Source organism: Phasianus colchicus, chromosome 1 (genome assembly GCF_987193195.1).
Source record: "Phasianus colchicus chromosome 1, bPhaCol1.hap1.1, whole genome shotgun sequence".
NCBI lineage: Eukaryota > Metazoa > Chordata > Aves > Galliformes > Phasianidae > Phasianus > Phasianus colchicus.
Genome location: NC_143436.1, coordinates 15,852,159 through 15,877,109, shown reverse-complemented (window position 1 = coordinate 15,877,109; position 24,951 = coordinate 15,852,159). Strand labels below are relative to the sequence as shown.

At 40.2% G+C, this 24,951-nt stretch overlaps 1 protein-coding gene across 1 annotated transcript in view; it reads right to left on the bottom strand.

Annotated features, from left to right (window-relative positions):
- SLC2A13 (solute carrier family 2 member 13) overlaps positions 1–24,951 on the bottom strand; it is a 141,471-nt gene that overhangs the window by 42,675 nt on the left and 73,845 nt on the right. The window contains exon 5 of the mRNA XM_031600713.2: positions 1,366–1,529. Coding sequence (XP_031456573.1) covers positions 1,366–1,529 — 164 coding nt within the window. The remainder of the gene's footprint in view (positions 1–1,365; positions 1,530–24,951) is intronic.

The following is a 24,951-nucleotide window of genomic DNA, read 5'->3' as shown; positions in this document are numbered from 1 at the left end:
GCTACACAAACGAGCCCACAGAGGAAATGTATGGTGGGCTGATAAAAGGATGTCATCCAAAGGTCAAGGTGATGCACTTGGGTCAGGGCAGTCCCAGATATGTGTACAAACTGGGAGAAGAACTGCTTGAGAGCCGCCCTGTGGAGAAGGACTTGGAAGTCCTGGTGGACAAAAAGCTGGACACAAGCCAACAGTGTGTGCTTGCAGCCCAGAAGGCCAACAGTATTCTGAGCTGCATCAACAGAGGGGTGGCCAGCAGGGAGAGGGAGGTGATTGTCCTCCTTTGTACAGCCTGAAAAAAAGGCTCTGGGGAGACCTCACTACAGCCTTTCAGTATCTAAACAAAGCTTATAAACAAGATGGAGGCTGATTCTGTACACAATCTGATAGTGATAGGACAAGGGGGAATAGTTTTGAAATAAAACAGGGGAGATTTAGGTTAGATGTTAGGAGGAAGATCATTACTTAGAGAGTGGTGAGGCCCTGGCACAGCTGCCCATAGAGCTGTGGGTGCCCCATCCCTGCAGGCGCTCAGGGCCGGGTTGGATGGGGCCCTGGGCAGCCTGAGCTGGTGGGGGGCAGCCAGCCCATGGCAGGGGTTGGGGCTGGGTGGGCTTCGTGGCTCCTTCCAACCCAATACAAACCATTCTGTGATTCTACATAAAGGTAACCCTCTGAGATTTTTGTTCATTTTTTTAAGATGTGAGGAATGTGCTTTCTCAACCTCCCTCCATGTCCGCATTCTGAACTTGGATCATGAAAAACATTTTGGGTTTCTCAGCTCCAAATCAACACATCAAACAACACATCAAACACAGATTTCTTACAATCTGAAAATACCAAACATGCCACAAGTCCATGTCATAATTTACCAGTTTAGGTAACTGTATCAAAATACACTCAATACTGCCATCACTGTTTGGCCTACGAGAAGGCATCCAAATGCTGTGGGCAGACGGATACCTGCTCTGGGGGACTGCAGGTGGGCAGGGCTCTGGCAGGTGTTCCTCTCCGCTGTATCACATCTGCAGCAAGACTGGGTCCCACACAGGGACAGCAGAGTGAGATACAGAGACATTCAAGCTTGCCAGCTAAGCAGCTGTGAGCATTAATCCAAGAGGAGCAAGAATCTCTCTCCTTCTTCCAGACCCTGGTCTTGCAAATACCACGGCCTTCAGATGTTCAGCCAGAGTCTGCCACCTGTATTGTACTGCTATTCTTGATAAGCTACATGATTTCAGCGAGGAGACAGGACTCAACATCATTACTTTGAAGAGGATTACTTCAATAAAGTTAGTGCTTGGAACATCTTTGTTTCATTCGTGTTACCGTGAGGAAGGCACATCTCACTCCCGAGGCACTCACCTGCTAAGCTGCCCAGTGTCAGCTTCCGGCGGCCCATCCTCTCAACGAGCCAGACTCCCACCAGAGTGAAGATGAAGTTGATGAAGGCCGTGAGGGCAGCCAACCAGATTGCCAGCCTGTCATCCTCTACCCCCGACATTTGCAGGATGGTCGCACTGTAGTACCTGCGGGCGGGAGGACACAGACATCACTGGTGTGAGTTTGCCTCCCATTATGCTCTGGTTGAAAATCAAAGGAGATGACAGCAAACATCAAGTGTGAGCTCCTGTGAACACGGCCCCAGCCTGACACCAACCACATGGGGAAACCAGGCGTTGCCATGGCACGGCTTGCGCTTGGCTGAAGTTTTGACAGAAGGACACTGAGAGATGAATTGCCATTCCTTTGGCTGTTTGCATTTCCCATGGTCAATCATATTCTGCTAGAAATTAGGTCTGCACTTCTTATTTAAACAAATCTGCACAGCCACTGCTTTATGCTCTTCTTTTTTCTGCCAGAACGTGGGATTTCAGCACTGTGTACTGTCTAGGGAAAGAGAGCTCAAAAATGAAATCTGTTTTTGCTCCTATTAAAGGTCACACAGAAGTAGTCTAAGGTACCCAACACATCACAACCGCCTCACCCAACCTTCTTTAGGTTTCAGGCTGTGTAGCTTTATTCCCCTATGGCTGTGGTGCCTCACAGTGCCCATTGCATCACCCCTGTCCAGCCAAAATCCCATCGTCTTGAAACACGTTAGCACCATATTGCAGGAACATGAATCTGCACCAGACAGGAGCATTTGACACAAGCTTCTGTTTCTTTTTAGAAGGAATCGACCATTTCACACAAATGATAACTTACGTATTACTCAGGTGAGCAAAATGAAAATAGAAGGAATAAATAAAGGAAATCTCCTATTGCTTTTCACAAAGATTGGATGAATACAGATACTGAGCCTGCGTTCCCAAGGAGAGCTCAGGAAAACACACGAGCAGCTTTGTTTGTGTTGCATAAGCAGTTTTCTTCTTGTTCTGTTAATTTGTGCTGACTGCAACACTGTATATTCTGTCATTCAAACACTTAACAGCCCACGGGCTTTCAGGCAGTAATAACTGCCAAAAATATCAAAGCTCCGGTTTCTTTTTCCCCTGGGTCAAAATGCAGCTTGCTTTCAAAGCCACCCCATTGCCTTAATGCCCAGATGTGTTTTCCCCAGAAGTTTCAGTGATCAACGTGTTTTTAATTCTAAGCATAAACCGCTTTTTATTTCAAACCAACAACCCAAGATGGACAGCGGGTTCAATGACTGCTCGTAACAGTGCCTGTGTTCAGAGCTCCATGGACAACCTAAAGGCTGGAACATCTCTTTTAGGCTCAGTTTGTCTGAAAGAAAAGACTGAGTCCTTGAAACACAGCAACATGTAGTATATTGGTACTATATAGTTAGAAAAGCAAAGAATAAAGAATGACTTAATAGCACATAGATGTTCAGTTCCAGTCACACAGAAACAGGCGCCTTCCAGACCCAACACTTGTCCGAGTTGCTTTCTGCAATGGTTATCCTTCTCAGCTAGAAGCTCACTGCTTACCCACAAATAACACATTTCACTTCTATGGAAAACAAATGAGGGAAATCTATAATCTGTAAATCCAAATAACACGCTAACACAGCTTGCCTGCGGGGCATGATGCTAATGTTTATTACAGCACAGCAATCAAATTTCAGAAATTTAGAAGAATACTTGCATAGATGAGTACTAAATATATATTTGCTTATGCCAAGCTATTTCAGAATTCCCACTTTTAATACCAACCTGTGCAGCCCTAACTGCCTATTAATGCAACAAGATCACGAGTCTTGCTAATTTTTTCCTGACAAGGAGAAAAACTGTGTGGCAGAAAAAGGTCAGGCTGTGATATTATACAACCACAGTAAATACTGCAGCTCTTACAGGAAATGCAATGTCAGTGACAAAGTTTGGCAGTCCTAATTTATTTTCTAAAATGTACAAAAAATGACAAAAGCACACACACACCTCCTTGGAATTTTAAAGCAAGCACTTCGTCTTTAGAAGCAGAAAAATACAGACAATCACAAAAGCAAACAAACTGAGTCAGACACACGCCAAAAGATTTTAATATTGATCATTTCCAGGGATGTCAAAACTACGAAGTTGTTCTATCAAGAGCAAAAAACAACTCAGGCATTTCCACAGACATTTCCCTGGACTGATCTTTTCACTGAAAATGTGCAGAAATGTAACCCGCACACACTTTCCTCTCCCACTTCCTTTATGGTCATTTTAAAAATGCCTGCATGTACTGTTTATAGAAAAAGAAAATGCCCCCTTCAAGACAATTTCAAAAGCATCAAGTCCCAGGTTAGCTCACTCAGTAGCAGGAGATCACACCAGGCTTTGTAGCTCTCAATCAACCACCCAGAAAAGCCTCTCCAACAGCTGCCAGGTTGTCTGCATCCAGCTTTGATTGCCCCAGTCCTTCAGGAGGAGCTGCTCCAGCCCATCTGTTACAGCTAACAAAGTTTCTGTCCAGTGATGCTGACCATCGTGGACAGAATTTGTCATTCTTGTAAAACTAATGAGTAAAGCTAAATAACTCAGAAGTAACCTTAACCATATTGAAACCATTTATTTTTTGTTGCTGATTTCAAGAAAATAAAGATCTAATACTCTGGCACTGGTTTGTTGAGTTTTTCTAGCACAATATTTTGGAAATCAGTGTCCAATTACTCAAACTACTCAGTCCAAGAAAAACAGTCCATGCAGATAATGCATCCCTCCATCTTCCTCCTCAATTCAGTTGGAATAATGCAAAGTGAAATGCAAGGAGTGCCACAGCCAACAAACAAATGATTAAATATTGAAGAAAATCCAAAATGGTGAAAATTTCTGCAGGTTCACACACTCTTTTTCTACAGTTGTGCTTAAACACAGATCCTCTCTTTGTGCCCTACCAGTTTACTGAATGCCATGCCTACTGGACTGAGAGACAAGACCGTTCAAAACAAAGCACACTCCACATTCACAAAAACAGTAGTCTTGTTTCTGCACCTTGATGATGCTTCTCTCTTCCTTTAGGGACTACTAAAGCTTACTGCCACCAAATCTGACGATTTGCCTTCCTTTAGGTAGTAAGGCTTATTGTTCCTAACTATTCTGGATATTAAAGGTGCTCAAGAAAGAGCAAGCACAAGCCTGAAACTCTCACTGCAATTACTGCTACTGGAAAGAGGCCAGGCACACTGAATATGGCAGGTTAGAGAAAGGAGAATTGTAGAAGCTTGAGCACAGCTTCCAGAGCAAGCCTTGTAGAGCAGCACACTTGCATCTGCCTGTCACATTCATTTACATAGACACTAAGAAAGAGGGTTTATTTAGAAAGATTTAAGCTCACTTTTTAATGACTTCAGAATTACTACAGCATCACCAATACATTGAACTGCGGCACCTCATCTGTGTCAATGATCTCATAGAAACAGCAGAAGAAAGCAAGAGCAGCATATGGGAGATAAGGTGCCAAAGTACTGGAAATGAAAACAAGATGGGAAGAAGCTGATGTATCTGGAAGGAGCCAAACACAGCACATGTTCCAGGTATGGCAGATGTCAGGCAGGTCTTGCTAAGCACCAGATGAGGACTGGGAAAGGAAAACAGGCACACTGGCAATTTGTTTATGGTTTTTGAAATATGGATTGCAAAACAAGACAGCAGCATTTATCAGTAATTAGAGTGTTGGATAACATGGTTCAGTGGCCCAGCTTCATGTCCTCTACAGCAGAGTGACTAGGGAGCTGTTCCACTTTCCATTTCCCTGCAGAACAACTGTGGATCCCAGTTTGGAGAATTGAGCAATTACTGAGACATTGCTGCTCCCTTGTCTATAACTCCTATCCTGTCTGTCTAATCTCTCATCTGTCTTTGGTCAAGCACTGGAATGGGCTGCCCACGGAAGTGGTGTAGTTACCATCCCTGGGGGTATTTAAGAGACATCTAGATACAGCACTAAGGGACATGGTTCAGTGATAGGACATGGTAGGTCAGGTTGATGGTTGGACCTGATAATCTTGACTGTCTTTTCCAACTGAATGATTTGTTTCTATATCAGTAAGACCTATTATTTGATAGTAAGATCATTCCAGCTCTTCAGACCCAAAGGCAACTGGACTTAAGCTATAACACAGGACTTCTGGATACACATGAGTTTCCTTTATCGTCAACATAAAAAAGCCTGAAATCATACTGAAGTCTTCCAATTCATAGCAGATGCTGCGGATTTACAGGATGCCAATTCAATTTACAGCTGAATGTTCTTTCTATAGTCCTCCTTAGAGACTTAAGAAGCTCTCAAAGGAAAAGGTGGCTGTATCATCTGAAAGACTACACTGGATTTTCCAAAAACAGTGCCTAGGAGGAAACCTGGGGCAGTGCAATTGTGTACCTACCCACATTAGTTATACCTTCAAATTCCCCGTTTAGCAGTAATGATGCATTATGTTATAAATGCTTTTAGCATAAAGTAAAATGACACAGTGATTAAAATCAGTTTATTTTGGTAATAAAAACCCTTAGAATTTGGTCCTGTTTTTTTCTGATAACTCCTTACATCCAGCAGGTTCTCTGATTCATCTTATATATACATGCTGCACGGGCAAGACACATGCAAATATTTCTAGGTTTATCATTTTATTATGCTAGGAAAACACTGGAATTCTTTTTGTTTGTAAAGAGTCTTATTTATACAGCTCCTAAACAAAGTTAAAATACCAGTGTTTGGCAGGGATTAAAAATACCTTCAGAGGATTAAGAGCACCAGGATACACAAAGGAACACTCACTTTCTTAATGGAATGGAATTCTGTCACAGAGATATTTGGCCATTTTAAAACACTGTTGCAGTATCTGCTGTGAAATTGGGGAAAAAAAAACATTTTCATTTTTCTGCTTATACACTCTGCACCAGATATGTCTCTGCCACACGTTTTACACTCAAACATACCCACCTATATTGGGTCTTGTACAGACTTCACAGTTTTCACATGAAACTATAGGGGATAGAAATCGTTTTCTTCTTCATAATAGAAAAGTGGTAAGATACAAAAGAAGGATTTCAAACTGTTATTTAAAAGGAACAAGAAAGGAAGAAAAATAATACCAACCCTATACTTAAGCCTGTAATGGACAAAGTGCTCTGTAAATTTGAGGACAAAACCCTGTAGTCAAGTCCCTTAAAGAAATAGGTTAAATTCAACAGTAGAGTTAACTGAAGAAAAACAAGCAATGCTGGAAAGTAAATGAAAGCACCAAGAAGAGCAAAGTCCTGACCTTCCTCCTCTTCCCAAATCACAGATGTACTTTCCAGCACACAACAAATAGGCTGCAGTCTGCAACACCTACAGTTTAGCACTGCAATGAAAAGCAAAATGTCAACATTTTCACTTTGTCTGTGATGTTTTCACTCAATATAAAAGCGCCTAACCTCAATAGAAACTTTATAAAAGAGAATTACCACCATCCTCCCTATCTTTTGGGAAGAGGAGAAAGGCAGATAAGTATTGGCAGTCATTCCCCAGTCCTACCTGGACCACAGTAATGACACTTCAGAGTCTCTCTTCAGATAAGTGCTGTCTGAAAATTAATAAGTATAAAAGCAGGGAAAGAAAATCTCCCAGATGTTTCATAGAATGTACCTCATTCAATTATTCATTCATTCTGATAACTTCAGTTTAATCTAAATTATGTTTAATATTGTAGGATATTCTAAAGCTGGAAAGCACTTATGCCTGCAATGAGGTACCTGGGATCTAGAAAAACAAAAGAGTCTTCAATTAAAATCAATGGACTTGCTAAACATGTAGCATTAAAATAAATAAATAAATAAAAGATTAAGCTTGCTCCCTTGTTTAAGCCAAGCTCAGTGGCGAGCAAAGGGAAGGAAGTACTGTAGCCTGGAGAAGCAGGAGTAAGCAAGCTGGGAACTGTGAGAGCTTGAAAAGCAATGAAAAAAGATAACAATCAGTCTTTATTTTGAACCTAGTTCACGGATGCTTCCTCAGCTAAAAGTAAGCTTCCATGCTAAATATTCATTTACCTTCTCGGAAAATGGTACTACTTACATTTTTTTCCTTAGGAATAATAAAAAGATAATGTCACAATCTAACCTCAACTTTTCATCTATGGTTTTGTATCTGAATGGAATCATGATGAATGTCCCAACCTATTCATATTTTTCTATTGATGATGAAGAAAAAAATGCACTATAAAGTGTTTTAAAAAAATAGTAGTCTTAATGTTCCTCATAGAATCTGACCTTTCAGTCATTTTTCAGTGAAGAAGAAAGAGGTAACAGTGTTACTCCATTTACACAGCACTCCTTTTCAAATAGTACATCTTGAAAATGCAGCACCTCTCACCCCTTTATTCACCAAGCAGGGTCACGTTCCCCTCATGTGCACTGCAGAGCTCTCAGTAGGAGAGCTCAGTGTCACCCCAGAAGGTGGGGCTTCCTGGAACAGCCATTTCACATTTATTAGCCTGCACTGACAGCACTGCCTGAAGGTACCTTACTGTCAGCTGCCCGGCATCACCAAACTGCCTGCACACCTTGCTGCTGCCATGCTCAGGCCAGCTCCTGCCCCTTCCCTGCCCTAAAACATTCTCCCACGTAACCACACTTCCTTCTTGCTGTAAATCAAAAAGCTCACCTGCTTAAAACAATGTGTTTTAAAACTAAAAGTTTCTAGTTTTAAATATCTGTACAACACCACAAACAAGATATCTTCATAAATCTAGTCTATAGAATCATAGAATAACTTGGATTGGAAGGGATCTCCAGGATCTTCAAGCTCCAGCCCCCCAAATCTTTCAATCTTGTAAATATTAAAAACTCAGTCTTACATACGTAGACCTCTATTTCCATACTGAAATCCTACAAGTGATCAAAGTAATTTGTCTATGGTACAAAAAACCAGTTTATATTTCAGTGGCAGTACAAATATTAAGTCATACATATAAGTTAAATCATACATATAAGTTAAATCTTATGAATATTCTATTTTTTTCCATTTTAATTAAAAGATGTAGCATTAATAATGTTTATCTTGTACATCCTTAGAACTTTGTCCATGAGAATGATTGCAATGAATTCTTACTAAGAATCCATAAAATTGGTCTAAAATAATCAATAGGACACAGTAATATCTTCTGATGACCAAGAAAAACTCAGGAGGGTTGAGAAAACCGGACTTGTTTAGCTAGGAGAAGAGAAGGCTCCGGGGAGACCTCATTGTGACCTTCCAATACTTGAAGACAGCATACAGACGGCTGTTTTCTAGGGTGGACAGTGACAGGACAAGGGGAAATGGTTTTAAACTAAGACAGGAGAGGTTTAGGTTAGATGTTAGGAGGAAGTTTTTCACACAGAGGGTGGTGACACACTGGAACAGGTTGCCCAAGGAGGCTGTGGATGCCCCATCCCTGGAGGCATTCAAAGCCAGGCTGGATGTGGCTCTGGGCAGCCTGGTCTGGTGGTTGGTGACCCTGCACATAGCAGGGGGGTTGAAACTAGATGATCATTGTGGAACTTTTAAACCCAGGCCATTCTATGATTCTGTGATCCCTCAGAATTAAGACTAGGAATGGAGTCAAGGTGTTGACTGAGCAAGGGTGTGCTTTTATTTATTAACAGATGGGCAAGCAAGAGAGGAAAAAGAAGAGAGAAGAAAAGGAGGAAGAGGAAAAAAAAGGAAATGAAAGAAAATCAAGCATTCTTTGTTCTGCACCTTTCACAAGAGCGTTACACTGCAGATTTTGTCCTGAGGCCTTCACAAGATTGTTAGGGTTTTGTCCCTAGCTGCCAGTCACCAGCAAGACTGTCTTGAACCAAATGGAAAGAGAGCAAGAATTCACAATGCTACAGCTCCGTGCTGTGTTGTTGCAGAGTGCGAGCCAGAAACAAACGCATCACTTCATTCCCACAAAAGGCTTTGGGTACCTTTGGATCAGAAAGAACAGAAAGAAGGCAGCTCCCAAGCACACAGCATGCCGTACCACTAGGGAGGAGCTCTTAAACCCACTGTTGTGACCCCAGGGCATGCCCCTGGCTAGGTTGGAAAGTACAGCACAAGCCTACTTCAAGAACTCTGCTGTAAACATGCATCTCCTCATTCCAAATTAGTCAATGGCAGCACCACTCAATAAATAAATCATAACAAAAAATAAAAAATCTATCAGCACCACCTCCGCAGTCATCCAGGGAAAGTTCCATGCTGAGCAATGGGAGTAACAGCACACATATGTGCATATGAGGGCACCGGAGCTGCTCTCACTACTGGGCACGATGCCTATACTAGCAACAATTTTGAGCATATGTCCCGTGTAAGAAAAAAAATAAATTCTGGGAAATAATTGGCACAAAAGTCTTCCCTGGACTCAAACACACAGATGCACCCATATGATCAACAGTTATTTCAGGACTGTTTAAAAAACAAACTGAAAAGAGTAATTCCAGTGCGACATCATCTGAGCTCATCATTCACGGAAGCAGATGAGATCCTTGTATGGAATATAAGTTTTGGCAAAAAAATTCAAAGCCAACAAACTCTACTGTCCATTTTAAATCTGCATTCGGGAATTCATGTTTTCAGGTGTTCCCAGCATCAAATATGAAGAAATTGAAACAGTTCAGCACCTTCAAATTCAAGCCACTCACTTTGGTGCTTTAATTGAGATTTCTAAATCCAGTCTCAGGTTTTAATATTCATACAATCCAATATTACATCTGCATTGTATTTGAGACATATGCTGCACATAGACTAGATCTCAACAGACTTGTATGTTCTCCTTCCTTAGAAAACAAAATTAATTGCACTGCAAACTAAAGTGTGTGCAATGTGAATATTAATTTGGCAGCGTCTGCTTCTATTACACATAGTTTTTTACGTTGTCTCTCACCCCATCTGTTCCAGCAGTGACAGGAAAAATCATGGCAGACACAAGAAAAACTCCTTGGAGTGACTTCACCAATATATACAGATTTCTTCCTCTGACGTTCAGGATGGCTAAAAACCATGGATGTAGCATTAACACAGCATATAATGACAGTAAGAATATGAAAGATTTTGATTCCTGATGTCTTAATGATTAATCCACCTGAACACAGCTTCCAGCTGCTACCTGAAAACTAAGGAGACAAGGATCACCCCGCTCCAAGGGAGCTCTTTGTCTCCGTGCCATCTCCTGCAGCACAGCTTGCTTCACCTTGGTGGTCCCCCCCACACACCCCATGGTTTGATTGCCTCCTGTGTGCAGAACCCACGCGTTTCACCTGAGGAAACTGAATTTACTCATTCTACCACGGATTTAGCTCTTGCACTTTCTTAATTGTGACGTGGGTGCAGCTATGTTTCTCTACTGCTGTGAGGTTTGTGGCTTCTGCACCAGCTGCCATTCACAAATGCTAAGAATAGCTGGCATTACCCTTCAGTTGCAATGAGAAAGTTAAAGCAGCAGGAAATAGGCCTCATTTCTAATGTACTGTGAAAAAGAAAACTGCACTATAAAAAACACAGAATGGCTATTTGGGGAATGTATATTTCAACACAGGCTGCACAATGAAAGCAAAGCAACATTTCTGAATGTGCTACCTATTTAAGAGAACAAACATATTGTACTTTTCTTCAATATAAAATGTGTCAATTAAGTACCGCATCAACTCTATTAGAGCTATATAAAGCACTGTGAAAACGAATGCAATAAAGACTAAGATTCTCTACAGTGCAGAACAGTTGTCTTTTCATCTGTGAACCATGTGTTAAGCAATAAATGTGTCTGATAACCTTTGGATACACTCTATACTTCTATACTGCAGCCAAATGCAGCTCTAAATTTATGCAGACAACTTTAAAAATATTCTTTTATATGACTTAGCCATATAGGAGAGAATTTATCAGTTATACCATTTACTGTTACACAACATATAATATTTAAATTTACTTCAAATATATGTAAAATAAAACTTAAGATAAAATTGTGTGAAGATTTCTGACTCAGAATGAAGAAATAATCATGGAATCATAGAATGACTTAGGTTGGAGGGGACCTTAAAGCCCATCCAGACCTAACCCAGGGCCCAGCTCCGGCTGCCCAGGGCCCCATCCAACCTGGCTCTGAGCGCCTGCAGGGATGGGGCACCCACAGCTCTATTGGCAGCTGTGCCAGGGCCTCACCACCCTCTCATTAAAGAATTTCTTCCTAACATCTAACCTACATCTTCTCTCTTTTAGTTTAAAGCCATCCTCCCCTATCCTATCACTATCTGATTGTGAGAAAAGTCGCTCCTCCTCCTGCTTGTAAGCTCCTCTCAAGTACTGTAAGGCCACAATGAGGTCTTCTCCAAGCCATCTCTTCTCCAGGCTGAACAAACCAAGCTCCCTCAACCTTTCTTCATTGAAGAGGTGCTGCAGCCCTCTGATCCTCTTTTTAGCCCTCCTCTGAACCCACTCCAACAGCTCCACATCCTTCCTGTGCTGAGGGCCCCAGGCCTGGACACAGTACTCCATATGGGGCCTCACAAGGGCAGAGCAGAAGGGGACAATCACCTCCCTGTCCCTGCTGGCCACCCCTCTTCTGATGCAGCTCAGGATACAGTTGGCGCTGGGCTGCAAGGGCACACTGCTGGCTCATGTCCAGCTTTTCATCCATCAGGACCCCCGAATCCTCCACACGGCAACTCTCAATGAATTTTTCTTACAGTTTTTACTCATATCTGGGATTGTCCTGACCCAAGTGTAACCTGGCTTTAACACCTCATTAGATTATCAGGTGCCCGTTTTTTGAGAATGTCCAGATTCCTCTGGGTGGAATCTCTCCCTTCTATTATGTCAACTGCACCACTCAGCTTAGTGTCATCAGCAAACATGCTGAGGGTACACTCAATCCCACTGTCTATGTCATTGATAAAGATGTTGAAGAGCAGCAGACCCAAGATGGACCCCTGAAAGACAGCACTCATGATCAGCCTCCACTTGGACATAGAGCCGATGACAGTAACCCTTTGGCTTTGATGATCCAACAAATTCATTATTCCAGCTTTCGAATCTATATTTCTCGAATTTAGAGAGAAGGATGTGGAGCAAGACCGTGACAAAGGCCTTGCATAAGTCCAGGAAGGTGACATCAGTTGCCCTTTCTTTGTTCACTGATGCCATCACTCCATCATAGAAGGCCATCAAGTGTATGCATCAGGCACCATCTGCCCTTGGTGAAGTCATACTGGCAGTCTCAGATCACCTATACATCTCATGTGTGCCTTAATATTTCTTCTAGGAGGATCCACTCCATGATCTTCTCAGGTACAGATAGGCAGCTCACCAACCTGTAGTTCCTCAGGTCTTCCTTTTTCTCTTTCTTGAATATAGGAGTGATGTTTCTCTTAAAAATTCCCTTAAAAATAGATTTTGTTAAAGATTTTATGCTGGATATTCTGAAGTTATGTTTTAACTTATCTCAGAAATAATCACTGTTACCTGTAAACACCTAGTAGAGGACAGACACTGCATGGCTTTTGTGTTTAACTGCTTCAAACAAACACGTTCCATATCAACTCTGTTTTCCTTTGTTGCCTCTGGGTGAAGATCACTTTCATGTTTTATCATTTTCTTGTTGCAAATAATTATGCTGCCAAGTTTTAAATCCCTGGCATCTCACACTCTTCAGACCAATTACTTTGTGCAAGGACAGCGACTACATGTAATTTATGTTCTCTGTCCCTCAGAGTTCATCATTTGAACTCAAGGCCAAGACCGAAAATCTAAATTTTAATCCCAGTTCTCTGACTTTGTAACCTTGGAGATGTCACTTCACTCATTTGTATTTGTTCCTCTTCTGCAAAAGCTTTTTAAACATTTTTTCCACACCTCTCATGAAAGCTTTCATATGTGGATCATAATTTTCCCTTGGAAAAGAGAAAGGGAACAAAGGTATTCATCAGTTCTCCTTACGTTTACAAGAAGGGCCCTCTGAAGGCTGTGTTAGAGTTTAGGAAGAAGCTGGACAGCACTAGTGCTCTGAAAAAGGGGTGAAGACCAAGCTTGTTTTTCAAAAGAAAGAACTCCATCCACCAGCACAGATGGATGTTGAGGAAGATGGGTTTGTGTAGCCTGGAAAATATGTTACAAGGGATCTAATTGGTGTCTTCCACAACTGAGGCAGGGTTACCAAGTCAAACTCTTCTCAGAGCAAAATGACTAGAAGCAATTAGCACAGATTGCACAAGCTGAAATTTCAACTCATAATAATGGGGAAAAGTTCTTTACCATCCAGGTTTTTAAGCTCTAAAACAGATTACCAAGAGAGACTGAAGAATTCTTAGACACCTTAAAACCTCAACAGGATAAAATCATCTTTGCAGGCAGCTCTACTTGGAACAGCAAGATGAACCAAATGGCTTCTACATGTTCCTTCCTACTGAAATCACTCAGTAATATGAACTTACCACAAGTTAACTCAATAGCTAAAGGCTGCTCAGTCATTTTCCCAATCAGGCATTAAAGATATACGAATATCATTTCTAACTCTCTTGAGATTTATCTGAAACAAAGAACGGGCAGAAAACTCCTAAATCAATCCTGTGCTACTGCAGGAAACCACAACACACTCCATCAAATTAGTTAGGCCCCCACCTTGTATTATACTCCAAAATCATCCTCTTCCAGAGGTTAGAAGCTGCCTTCTCACTTCAAGCCTATGTTTACTGCCAGTGGCAATAAATCCTAATTTTGTTTCAGTGTCATTAGCAAAGTGAAACCTTTGGCACCAAGGTCTACAACAAGAATAAGAAATAAGGCAAGATTAATTATTATTTCCAGTACAGTACCTTTCTCTCAACCTTCTGTCACATCATCTTGGTTAGACCTTTACTTATCTTACGGTTCTTGAGCAATGCCATCTACTCTTCAACTAAAACTCAATTAAAAAATGTTTCATGTGAACGAGAATCCGTACTTGGGTGGAGTGCAGATAAATGAAAACTTCAATTTTTCCTCAGCCTAACAAAAGCAGCTATTTGCTCACCAAATAGTGTCTGGTTGGTCTACAGCTTCATTTTCCTTTGTCAAATCAATGCATTATAACCTATTTATCTGATTTTACTTAATCCAATTACTCTTCATACTTTTAATTAATTTTCATTTGTTATCTTGCAGTGCTCCTTCTCTATTCAACTACTTCTACACCACATAGTACAGCACTGCCTTACTCCACAAATGAGATTTTAAACACAACAGTAATACAAGTCAGCTCTATTAGGCTAGAGGATAGCCATCACAAAATTGCTCAATTTCTCATCATTTACTGAAACATTTCTATGTTTTCCTGTATTCACATGCTAATAGTAACACTTGCTGCTAGTGGATAAAATGTTTTCTGTTTCCAGAACTTACTATGATTCAGCCACCTTCTGGCTTGGGGGAGAAAAAAAAGCACCAAGACTTCCAATAAGTGACAAACCAAGCATTGCTAATTATTTCTCTTCCCTTCCCTTCCCTTCCCTTCCCTTCCCTTCCCTTCCCTTCCCTTCCCTTCCCTTCCCTTCCCTTCCCTTCCCTTCCCTTCCCTTCCCTTCCCTTCCTTCTTAACACTACCAAGTATGTAAAATATAATATATGGAGAAAGATAGAGAAGTCAAATATTCAAATGTATGGAACCAGAGAAGAGGAAAAAAGCCTGTCATTACTGTGTGAACTATGAATAGAGATCACTGTGCCATCACCTTATTGATAAAATGAATTCCGTTTTACACAGAAATTGTTTTTAAGCACAATTTTCATCACTCATGCTCATTCGGCAAATGGAAGTATGCACAAGATTTGTTTAGAACAATCTTTGGGTTTCTATGCTAATAAATAATATTCCTTGAGTTTTCTCATGTAGACAAAAGTAATTCACTTATGGCATTCTTAGCTAAGTATTCTACTATTTCAGTATAGTCTAAGAATACGAACTGTCAATATGCACTACAGAAATGCATAGAATAACTTTGATTCTGAGCTTCTCTGTTAAATAAACAATTTTATATTTTGATCATCTGTGTACTGCTTGTGGACTGTAAGGTCTAAACAAACTCATCTTGGCTTCTCTTTGCAGCTCACCCAGAAGGTTTTACTGAACTGGTTGTCTGGTGAATACTTATTGTTTCTTATTAGATCAGGTTACATGGAAATCAGAATGAAATATTTCTTCTGATAAAATAAGACAGTTGTGTAAAAATCCAAGAGAGGTCGAAGCTCTCTAATTAGAAGCCTTGTTAAGATCTCCAGAGAAAACCAGCCTTCTCGGCAACTTTAACTTACATCCTGCAACTGGACTTTTGCTTTAAAATGTCAACTTGAGCAAAAATTTACATTTGAGAATTTTCATGACAGGTATCTAGAGAACTTAAGGGCATACATGAATTTGAACTGAAGTTTTCTACTGATGTAGCAATTGCAGGGTAATAGGCATCAGCTTTCAGACAAAACCAAGTCTCCCCGAAGGTCCATTTAAAAACAGCAACCTCAAATGGAAACTGCATCTAGAGCTGACAGCCCAGGTGATGGAAGATGACTGCCCTCACAGTGTGCAAGACCGATGACATACTGTTCTGCAAAATATTCTGCTTCAGACAAGTGAGGGCTGTGTGAAACCAACAAGAGGAAAAACATCTCCTAAATGAAATTTCTATAAGAGTGCCATTGACACAAAGAAAAGGTCTTCTCACCTAAGGACATTCACTTCCAAATTCTTAGTGATGAACACAAGATTTCATTTATAAGAGCAAAGCAAAAGGCAAAGAGAAGACAGAGACATACAAAAATGCAAAGCAGCAAAAGAATTCACTGATCAGGTGTCTGACTTATGTGACAAGCAGTAATTCTATTTCCACCTTAAGGCAGCTGCAAAAATCTTTGCAAGAAATACTCAGACAGTGTTTCCTTTCTTTGAGGCAGAAATCCAGACCAGAGATAATTTATATATATGTTCCCATATTTTTACCCATATAAATGTCAGTTGGGTCACTTCCTCAGATATGACCTATAATACTCAGATGTAACTGCCCCCAGATTACTGAATGGACTAGGATCAGGCAATTTAGCTTCTCACCCATCTACTAACAGTTTAATCCCCCTTTTTTTTTAAGGTGACACAGAACTATATTCATCAGCAGATGACTTGGTGACCAGCAGGATGACGCTGCCTTTGTTCTATTCATTCATACTCAAAATATCTCGGAACGTAGGAAATCTGGGTTTCTTTCCTGTCTGCTTACCCCTCAATTATAATCTGAATGCTGTTGTTTTGTCATAGGCCACCTTTTGTGATTTGAAGTGTTCCACACCAGTATAAAAAGTAAAATCAGCTGGATGGCAACTGATTAGTCACACTGGGCAGTCAAATCATGACCGGCTGACAATAACAAAGTTTAGAAGTCAGCAAAATGTAGGATGTAAAACAATTCCTCAAAGGCCTGTTATTATCTGATATAAAGAAACATTTTCTAAGATACAACCTCCATTCTTATCTGTTCAGAATATTTCCCATGCCGGTATAGAGGAAGTTAACCAACACACCAGCACGCTAAAATTCCTCTATTCATCTGAAATCTTGCTTGTGCTTCTGCCTGCTTTTCCCTACTGATTGCTCCCTTTGTCTTCATTCTTCCTGGCTTTTTATTCATTTGCTAGAGAGAGATGTGCAATCTCTCTCTCTCTTTTTTTTTTTTTTCCAAGTTAATGCCTTTTTGCTTCTTTCACTTTCTTTCACAACACACATTTTTTACATTGGCCTTTTAGTTCCTATTCTGTTCCTGAGTGTTGCCAATTCTAAGAATTTCAGATTGAAACCTGTCTGAATGTATTTTTCTTAGCTCCATCCTCAGTATAGGACCTAGTTATTGCATCAAATATACCAGATTATCAAGAAGTGCATAATATTTGACATAAGAAAATGTACTGGAGAGACCAGTAAATCATTATTATTAGATTTGAGAATTTACCAGTTCAGATTTAGTAGACAGTCACATACATTCTTAATTTAAATAACTCACTGTAAAATAAAACACTGCAATGTCAAACTCCGGGGTTACAAAATGAAGATGAGCTCTGGTAACTGTGGTATGCTCAGACACCATCACCGACCTGTAAAGAAGGGTAACATCTAAACATTTTCTCACAAAGAATTTAAAATCTCAACTTCATTTATTAAAGAGTGTCCTGCACCATCAAAGCTGCCTGTGACCATCTGCCAGCACATTAGGAACTTCCTTCCAGAAGGAAAAAACTGGACCAAAAAAAGAGCAAGCATTCCACTGGTACATATTAGTGGAAAGGAAAAGGAGAGAAATCAGAATGTCAGATTCTATATTGGGATAAAACCAATTATTTAGGAGAGAACTGCCTGCAAAATTACCCCATTCAATGCAACATGTCGCATAGCATCATTCCTAAAGGTCGCTCGCGTTACCGGAACGTCTGCCTCCTCCACTGGAAGGGACACAGTATGCTAAGTGCTGCACAAACACTGAACAACTGAGTGACCTCTCCCAGAAAGCTGGCAAAGCAAACATGAAACAAAAAGAAGAGGAAAAAAAAGCAACCAACAAATGGATGCTGACAGATGGGGAGAGAGGAGATGCTGAGAAAGGAGCGCTCGTCACTGCCATGAAGTGATGTTGGCACATCAACACCATGGTGCTCACGTAGGTTTGGCTTTATGAAGATTGTTTATTATTTAACAATTTGATACAGAAGGAAATTTGAATTGTGGGGGAAATGAAAATTAAAGGGAAATTAAAGGTGAAAAGTTCTCAACACATTACATGGGTAAAATGGACTGGGGAAACACAAGGTTGGCACAGTGAGGAAGGAAGCATCAATTTTCCCAAATGGCCAACTGTTCAACTGCCCAGCTTGTCTGCCTGACAGCAGTGTCCTTTGCTTCAAGCAGCAGGGGGAAAGCAGAAAAAGGCACATTTACAAGCAACTCAGGGGCTGCCGACAGCTGTTCTGCCCACTGGGACACATCTCACCAACACAGCCTGTGTGTGGCCCCCCACTGGAGTGCTCTTCTCTAACCCAGGCAAAAGGAGCCAGTGGCTGGGAAGGAGCGAGCAGCACTTCTCACTGCCTGAGCAACAATTTAGCAAAAAATACTTCTGAGAGAAGCCAAAAGCTTTGGCTTTGAATGCTAAAGATCTGGGCACCTCCTGAACACTGACACGCTGCTTCTCCTTCAGGCCGGTTACTGCTCCTCACAGACTTGATAATGTTCTCTTTAGACACAAACCTTATACCAGCTGCTTTTTATTCAGGCCCTTATCTTGTGCTGGCACTCAGCAATCCGAGTGATGCCACAGCCTGCATTTGATGGGAATAACTATTGAGCTGGGAGTTGTCAACATTTATTATATGTATAAAGAGACTGGAATAAATCAGAGGCAGAAGTGTATGATACAAATACAACTTCTGAAAAGAATGAATACTAAAAGGATGATAGCTTTTGCTAACTGTACTTTCTTATGGAGGGGCTTTAGAAAAGAACAAAGAAAATACATATAAATAGATGAGAAAAAATCTTAAAAACTATTTACCTGGCAGATCTGTCTACATAGGTACCATATTCAAAAATTTCAAAGCATTCAAAGTATGTCAAATAGTAGTGTGCATACAGCAAACAACTGTGCCCTGTACCATTAGAGTACCATGCCTCTCTCCATTGTTCTTCGCAAATATTTGCAGGTAAGCAATGGAGGAAGCCCTCCAAGGGAACACAACACAAACACATGAATTACTGTGCAATCCACTGAAAAAAAGTTTACTTTGCTGGTCAAGTAACAAAAGATTACTATTATTTGATACATTGCCTTTTGCTGGCTAATACCAGCAGGAAGATTAGAAATCAAGCCTTCCTTACTGCTCCTGGGGAATGTGCCACTTTATTTATGGGATCAGGTTTCCCAAGCAAAGGTCATACTCTCCCAAAAAAGGCAATGGTCAAGAACGGTGGCCTTTGAAGACTAAAGGGTCATATGCCTTGGACAGTGATAGATAAATATTTACTCTAATGTCTTCTCACCATTCAGTAACGCAATTTTTCAGTCTTTACAAAAAGCTGGTAAAATCACCCAAGGCCTCCATACCATGTATCAGTGTACAATGTTACTGATTTCCTTGATGAAGAAAGAGTGATGCTACTAACAATCAGTTTAATGTTGCATAGACATACAGTAGTAACAAATATTACAGCATTTAACATATTTAACACATATACTGTAAATAAATTTTCTTTGCAAACATAAAGCACCTTTTTTAGTATCAATAATATGTAAGATATTAACATTTTGCATATTTGTTTCTACCACACATTGCAAAAATAAAGCAGTCGACTTAATTCAAAACTGCCATGTCATACTTTCTCTAACCTGAAATAGTTGGTGCACCATTTATCATCTTTAAGCCAAAATTTCCCATCTTTTTCTAGAATCTCGAGAGTTGCCCAGACATAGGAAAAGATTTTAGATCCATGACAAACCGATGGGCAGTCTGCTGTTACAAGTGAAAAACACAGTGCCATGATGAAGTTGCAGCAGATTCAGTGCCACATGGTGGTGTTCTGCTTTTTAAGGGCAGAAACTAATGCAAGCATGATGGTTTGCTCCCATTCTCCCCATTTCACACCTCTTTTATCATAGTATCTCTAATTTCACACAGGGAAAGAATTCCCTTATAGAGTGGTGATTGCCTGGCTACTCAAATACAGGTGTCGCTGTGCTTAGATACTCTGTACAGCAGAAGCCAGATTATACCAGGCAGCATTCTATTTTTTCTAACTTTCATGACAACATGAAATACTTGCTTGTCTATATAAATCGCTACACGCAAGATTTTAAACACTGAAAATAGTCAATAGCCTGAATTTTCCAGAGAGCTAACTGATATGCCGATTTTGGCAAGCTATGTCATATTGCTTTACTCAATCATTAATTAGTCTAATGAACACTAAAACCCCACTAGATAGGATGAAGTTGTGACTCAGAGCAACAGATGTGCTTGTGATCTGCAGTCCGCAGGGAGTGCCTGTGACAGCGATGTGGCAGTCAGCCTGAGGAGCAGCACCATGGAGGAAGGCATTTCTGCCATGAAGGAAAAGAATTAGTCCTTGAATGGCAGTTAATTTGTTCCAGACAAAGAATTTTGCTGTTATGAAAGGAAAATGTCTTTTATGAAACCAGAATAAATCCCCAAGCAAGTAAATTATTTTAACTCTATGGAAAACATCTAGTTTAGAAAGAAGCATAAATAATAGCTGCTAATACCCTCTTAATAACTATGTTTAGATACAATAGAAAGTAATAAGCTAATGCTGAGAATCTAAGACATACTAACACCAGTGAAAACATTAACATACACATCTTAAATTTATTTCGAGTGCTTCCGTACATTATGATCTGCCATGCAGCAGGCATGGGATAGCTGTAAGATTATGTTGTCAGCAAAAACCAAAGTTGTCTGGCGGAAAAGTCAAGGTGCAGACCAGCTTTGATGCTGGAAGAGAAGACAAAGGACAGGCCTTGGAGCCGCCCAGCGGTGGCAGCCGCTCAGCTGCAGGCCTCATGTACACCATGTGGGCACTGCCCTGCATGCTGAAGCTTGTGGAGACCAAGAGCTTTACTGCAGCTGGCCACAACTTCTTCCAAGTTACAGACTAGCTCAAACAAGCCTCACGGCTGAGGTAGACAAGCTCCAAAGTATGAAATCTTGTCACTGTGTGAATACTGGCAGACGCTATAAACACACCAAGAAAGCTACAATGTGTCTTTTAACAGAAAGACAGTAAATTGCTAGCCTGAATTAGAAAATGTGCTCATAACTTCTTGCAGGTGCAGATGCCAGAGTGGCTAGTTGAGAAAGAACAGAGGTGTTCTAACAGCATCTTTTTACTTCTCTTTTACACAGCCCTTTGCTCCGTTGTATTCTCACAAGACAATGCAGAAACAAGAGCTCAAGCATTGCCACAGATGACTTAGAGCTGTTTGGTTAGTGTTTGTAAGGCAAGAAACTAAACACGGCTCATGTTCTGCTGAGAGGAAGGCAAGTGAGCTAAGCTTCTAACCAAGGAATTATTTTCTCTTTCCAGTACATTTTGAAGCACTGTCCATCTCTGTTAATGTGTTTTTCTTCTATTTCTTTTTTCATTCTTGCTCTCTAAAATTTATTTCCCCTCTAGTATTCCACAGTGTCCTTGCCACATCAGTTGTTTCCAGTAGCATTTTACACTACCAAGGCAATTAAGATTTCCAAAACTGGACAGGAGTCCACTGACTCAAACTGCTAACCTATATCTACTGTCTGGTTAATAAGCATCTCCGCACTGAAAAGCTTCCACAGTTGGTGGCATCATGCACAGCCAAGTCAGTAAAAGACACTGCAGTTGCCCAAACACAAGTGAGGACAATGCTGGACAACAAAAACTTTTGTGGAGATGCTCAAAGAAGAGGCAATCAGTCCAGACGTTTTAGAGAGGGACTCCATTCTCAGGTGACAACCATTAGGATGTGAGGAAATAATCTCAAGTGGCAGCAGGGGAGATCTAGATGGTATTAAGAAAAATTTCTTCACAGACAGGCTGGTAAAGAATTAGAACAGGCTGCCCAGAGAAGTGGTAGAGTTCCCATCCCTGCAGGTATTTAAGAGGCATGTAAATACAGCACCAAGGGATATGGTTAATGATGGGACTCGTTAGATTGGCTTGATTGTTGGACTTCATGATCTTGAAAGTCTTTTCCAACCTCAGTGATTTTATAAAACCACGTGAGAATTGGTTTACACTGTTTTCTAGCTAGTTTAAATTAACAAATGTAATAAATCAACAAACAAACAGTGAGATCCAGGTGCCTGTGGAGATCTCACCAGTATCTTGCAGAGCCTGTGTTCCAGATCTCAGTGCAGTCAATCATACTATATACAGGTTACTGCAAGGATAACCTGTTTCTGTCTCTGTTCAGAATTCTGGCAGTGCTCAAGCTTGCTTTTCACAGTGTGACAAGAATCCAAATGAAAAATTGTTCTTTGCTATAAGATATAAGCACTTAAAGTAGGACTACATACCCTGGAAAATACAATGAGCTAAGACTTGCTAATTTTACGTAATCAAATTTCCAATAAAGCAAATAAGACAGAAAAAAAAGAACTGTGATGTATTTGATAATTTTAAAATCATAAATGCTTAAATGTGATGATTATTTCTCAACTGTAATATGAAACAGTATGAAAAGAAAGAATGGAAAGTGACTCAGAATGAGCGTGTTTTCCTTAAAGCTGTCCTATCTCATGAATTAGTCACTCTCCTTATATGCATTAGAAAAAACACCAGCCTGTATCTTGTCATTTATTTACAACTTAAACAGATGGCATATATTACAACCTGCAACAAAAAATGTAAATTCGGTTCTTGAACATTAAAATTGAGGTGGCTGTTGAAAAACCTAGGATTTTTGGAATGTGAAATTGAAAAAGTGTCATCACCATCAGACTACAAACTTTTCACTCTTGTAAGAACCCTTTTTTTCTGTTTCTCTGTGCAAACGGAAAGTGGCTGCTGATGCTGCATAGCACTATGATTTCATTCAGTTCTTTGCACTGAAATCAGCCCACCATTTATGTGCTCTTCTTTTCCATTACAAGCTGTAGAGAATAATTAAACTTCTCTGTAAGGTTCATAAAATTCATCTGACAACTTAGCCTCACAGATTTTTCTGTTGTCCAAAATGTGTGTAAGGCACGCTCTTGGGAGAGTACAATATACGGTGACTACTGAAAAGAAATAAAATATCAAAAATGATTTTGCACTTTCTAAAAAAGTTCGAAAAACATTAACTGAAGTATTTTTACCTCCCCTGGCTTGTTAGCCATGTTAAGCAGTCACTGGCATGTCCCCCATCACCCAGAAGGGATCAGACCCAAGTTGCACCCCAACGCATCTCCCTCCAGCTCTGCTAACCATGATCTTTGAAGAAACTACTGGAAATAGAAACAAGAAGCACATATTCTTTTAGTTTCTGTGCCCTAACCCTCTGGTTGTGCTGGCATCCTTGTTCCCATCCTGAGCCCTTGTCATTAACATTGTCTCCATTACCACTCATTTTCCTCACTGGCTTTGCACATAGCACTCTTCCTCACTGCACCAATGAATTCAGAGTCCCTTCAGTGATTTCTTATTTTTCTTTCAATTTGGTGACTGTATTCCATACCACATTGTCTGCATGGGCAATTTTGATTCCAGCAACCTTTGTTTTGTAGGCTGCTCACAATAACCAAGCCTTGATTAGCCTTTAGATGTTACCTATTTTCTGCTCTACTTTACAATCCACTTCTGGACTATTTTCACTTACAGTAACCTCTTGCACTGAGCAGAAGTTTTCTATATATACACATATTCTGTCTCTCAACCTCTGCTGTAGAAAGCATTTTGAGTAGCCTGCTGTGGTTTAACTCTTATTGACAGACTCCATAGAATCCAATTTACAGAGCTGGTTTCTATGCCCTTAAAGTAAAGGTGAATAAACAGATTTAAAGGGCATCATATCTCTTACTCTGCATTTGAATGGGATTGGTAATATATTTCACTGAGGTTTTCATGTTGCTGTATAGAGCAGCATCTAATCAGGTGACCTTTTCCAGTCTAATTTTGTGTCTTCTCAATATGCACTGTATTGTGAGCTTTGAATTCTTTTCCACGTGTTGTTCCTTTTTTTCTGTGTAAGTAGACACTTTGTTATTGCTAAGAGTACATTTGAGTAATACACGTCCCTTAGGTTTTCACATGTGACAGAATGTACAACATATTCCCTCCCCTTACTATACCTTAAGGAAAAATGAATTGGTCACTTGTTGATATCTGATTTCCTCCTCTAAAAACCAAAGAATGGCTCTCGCTAGAGATAACAGAAACATACAGTTCAACAAAATTACACCCACTAAACATTAAAACTATGGAAGAAGTGAATTTTTACAGGAGAAACTGTTGAGGCAGAAGTGTGCTCCAGAAGCTATTATGATAAATAACATGTTTTTTTTAAAAAAAAAACATCACAAAACAAACAAAAAACCCAACCCTCCAGCACTGCTATTTAGGGAACCTTCTCCAACAACCATTTATGAATGATTTATAAAAAGCATCGCTACTCTGAGTTCATTTCATTGCTTAGCTATACATGTGAATAGCATGAATGAGATGCATTTAACTGACTTATCAGTAGCAACACCGTGTCTATACCCCATGTAAAGCCAAGCCTTTTCAGTTTGCATAATTGCTAATAACCCAAGCCATATGTTCCAACAAAGGCTTTGCTCCCTCCCATGCAGTTCACATATTTCCTTCTTTATGGTCCTGCAGTGAAGTTAATACTGACTTTGTGACATGAGAGTCATTATCAAGGCAACAGACAGAAATCAAACAGCATTATGATTTCACTATAGGCAAAAGAAAGAGATGAAGCCAAAAGCAGAAAAAAAATGGGAAAAAAATATATTAAAGACAAAACCTTCAATAATGAC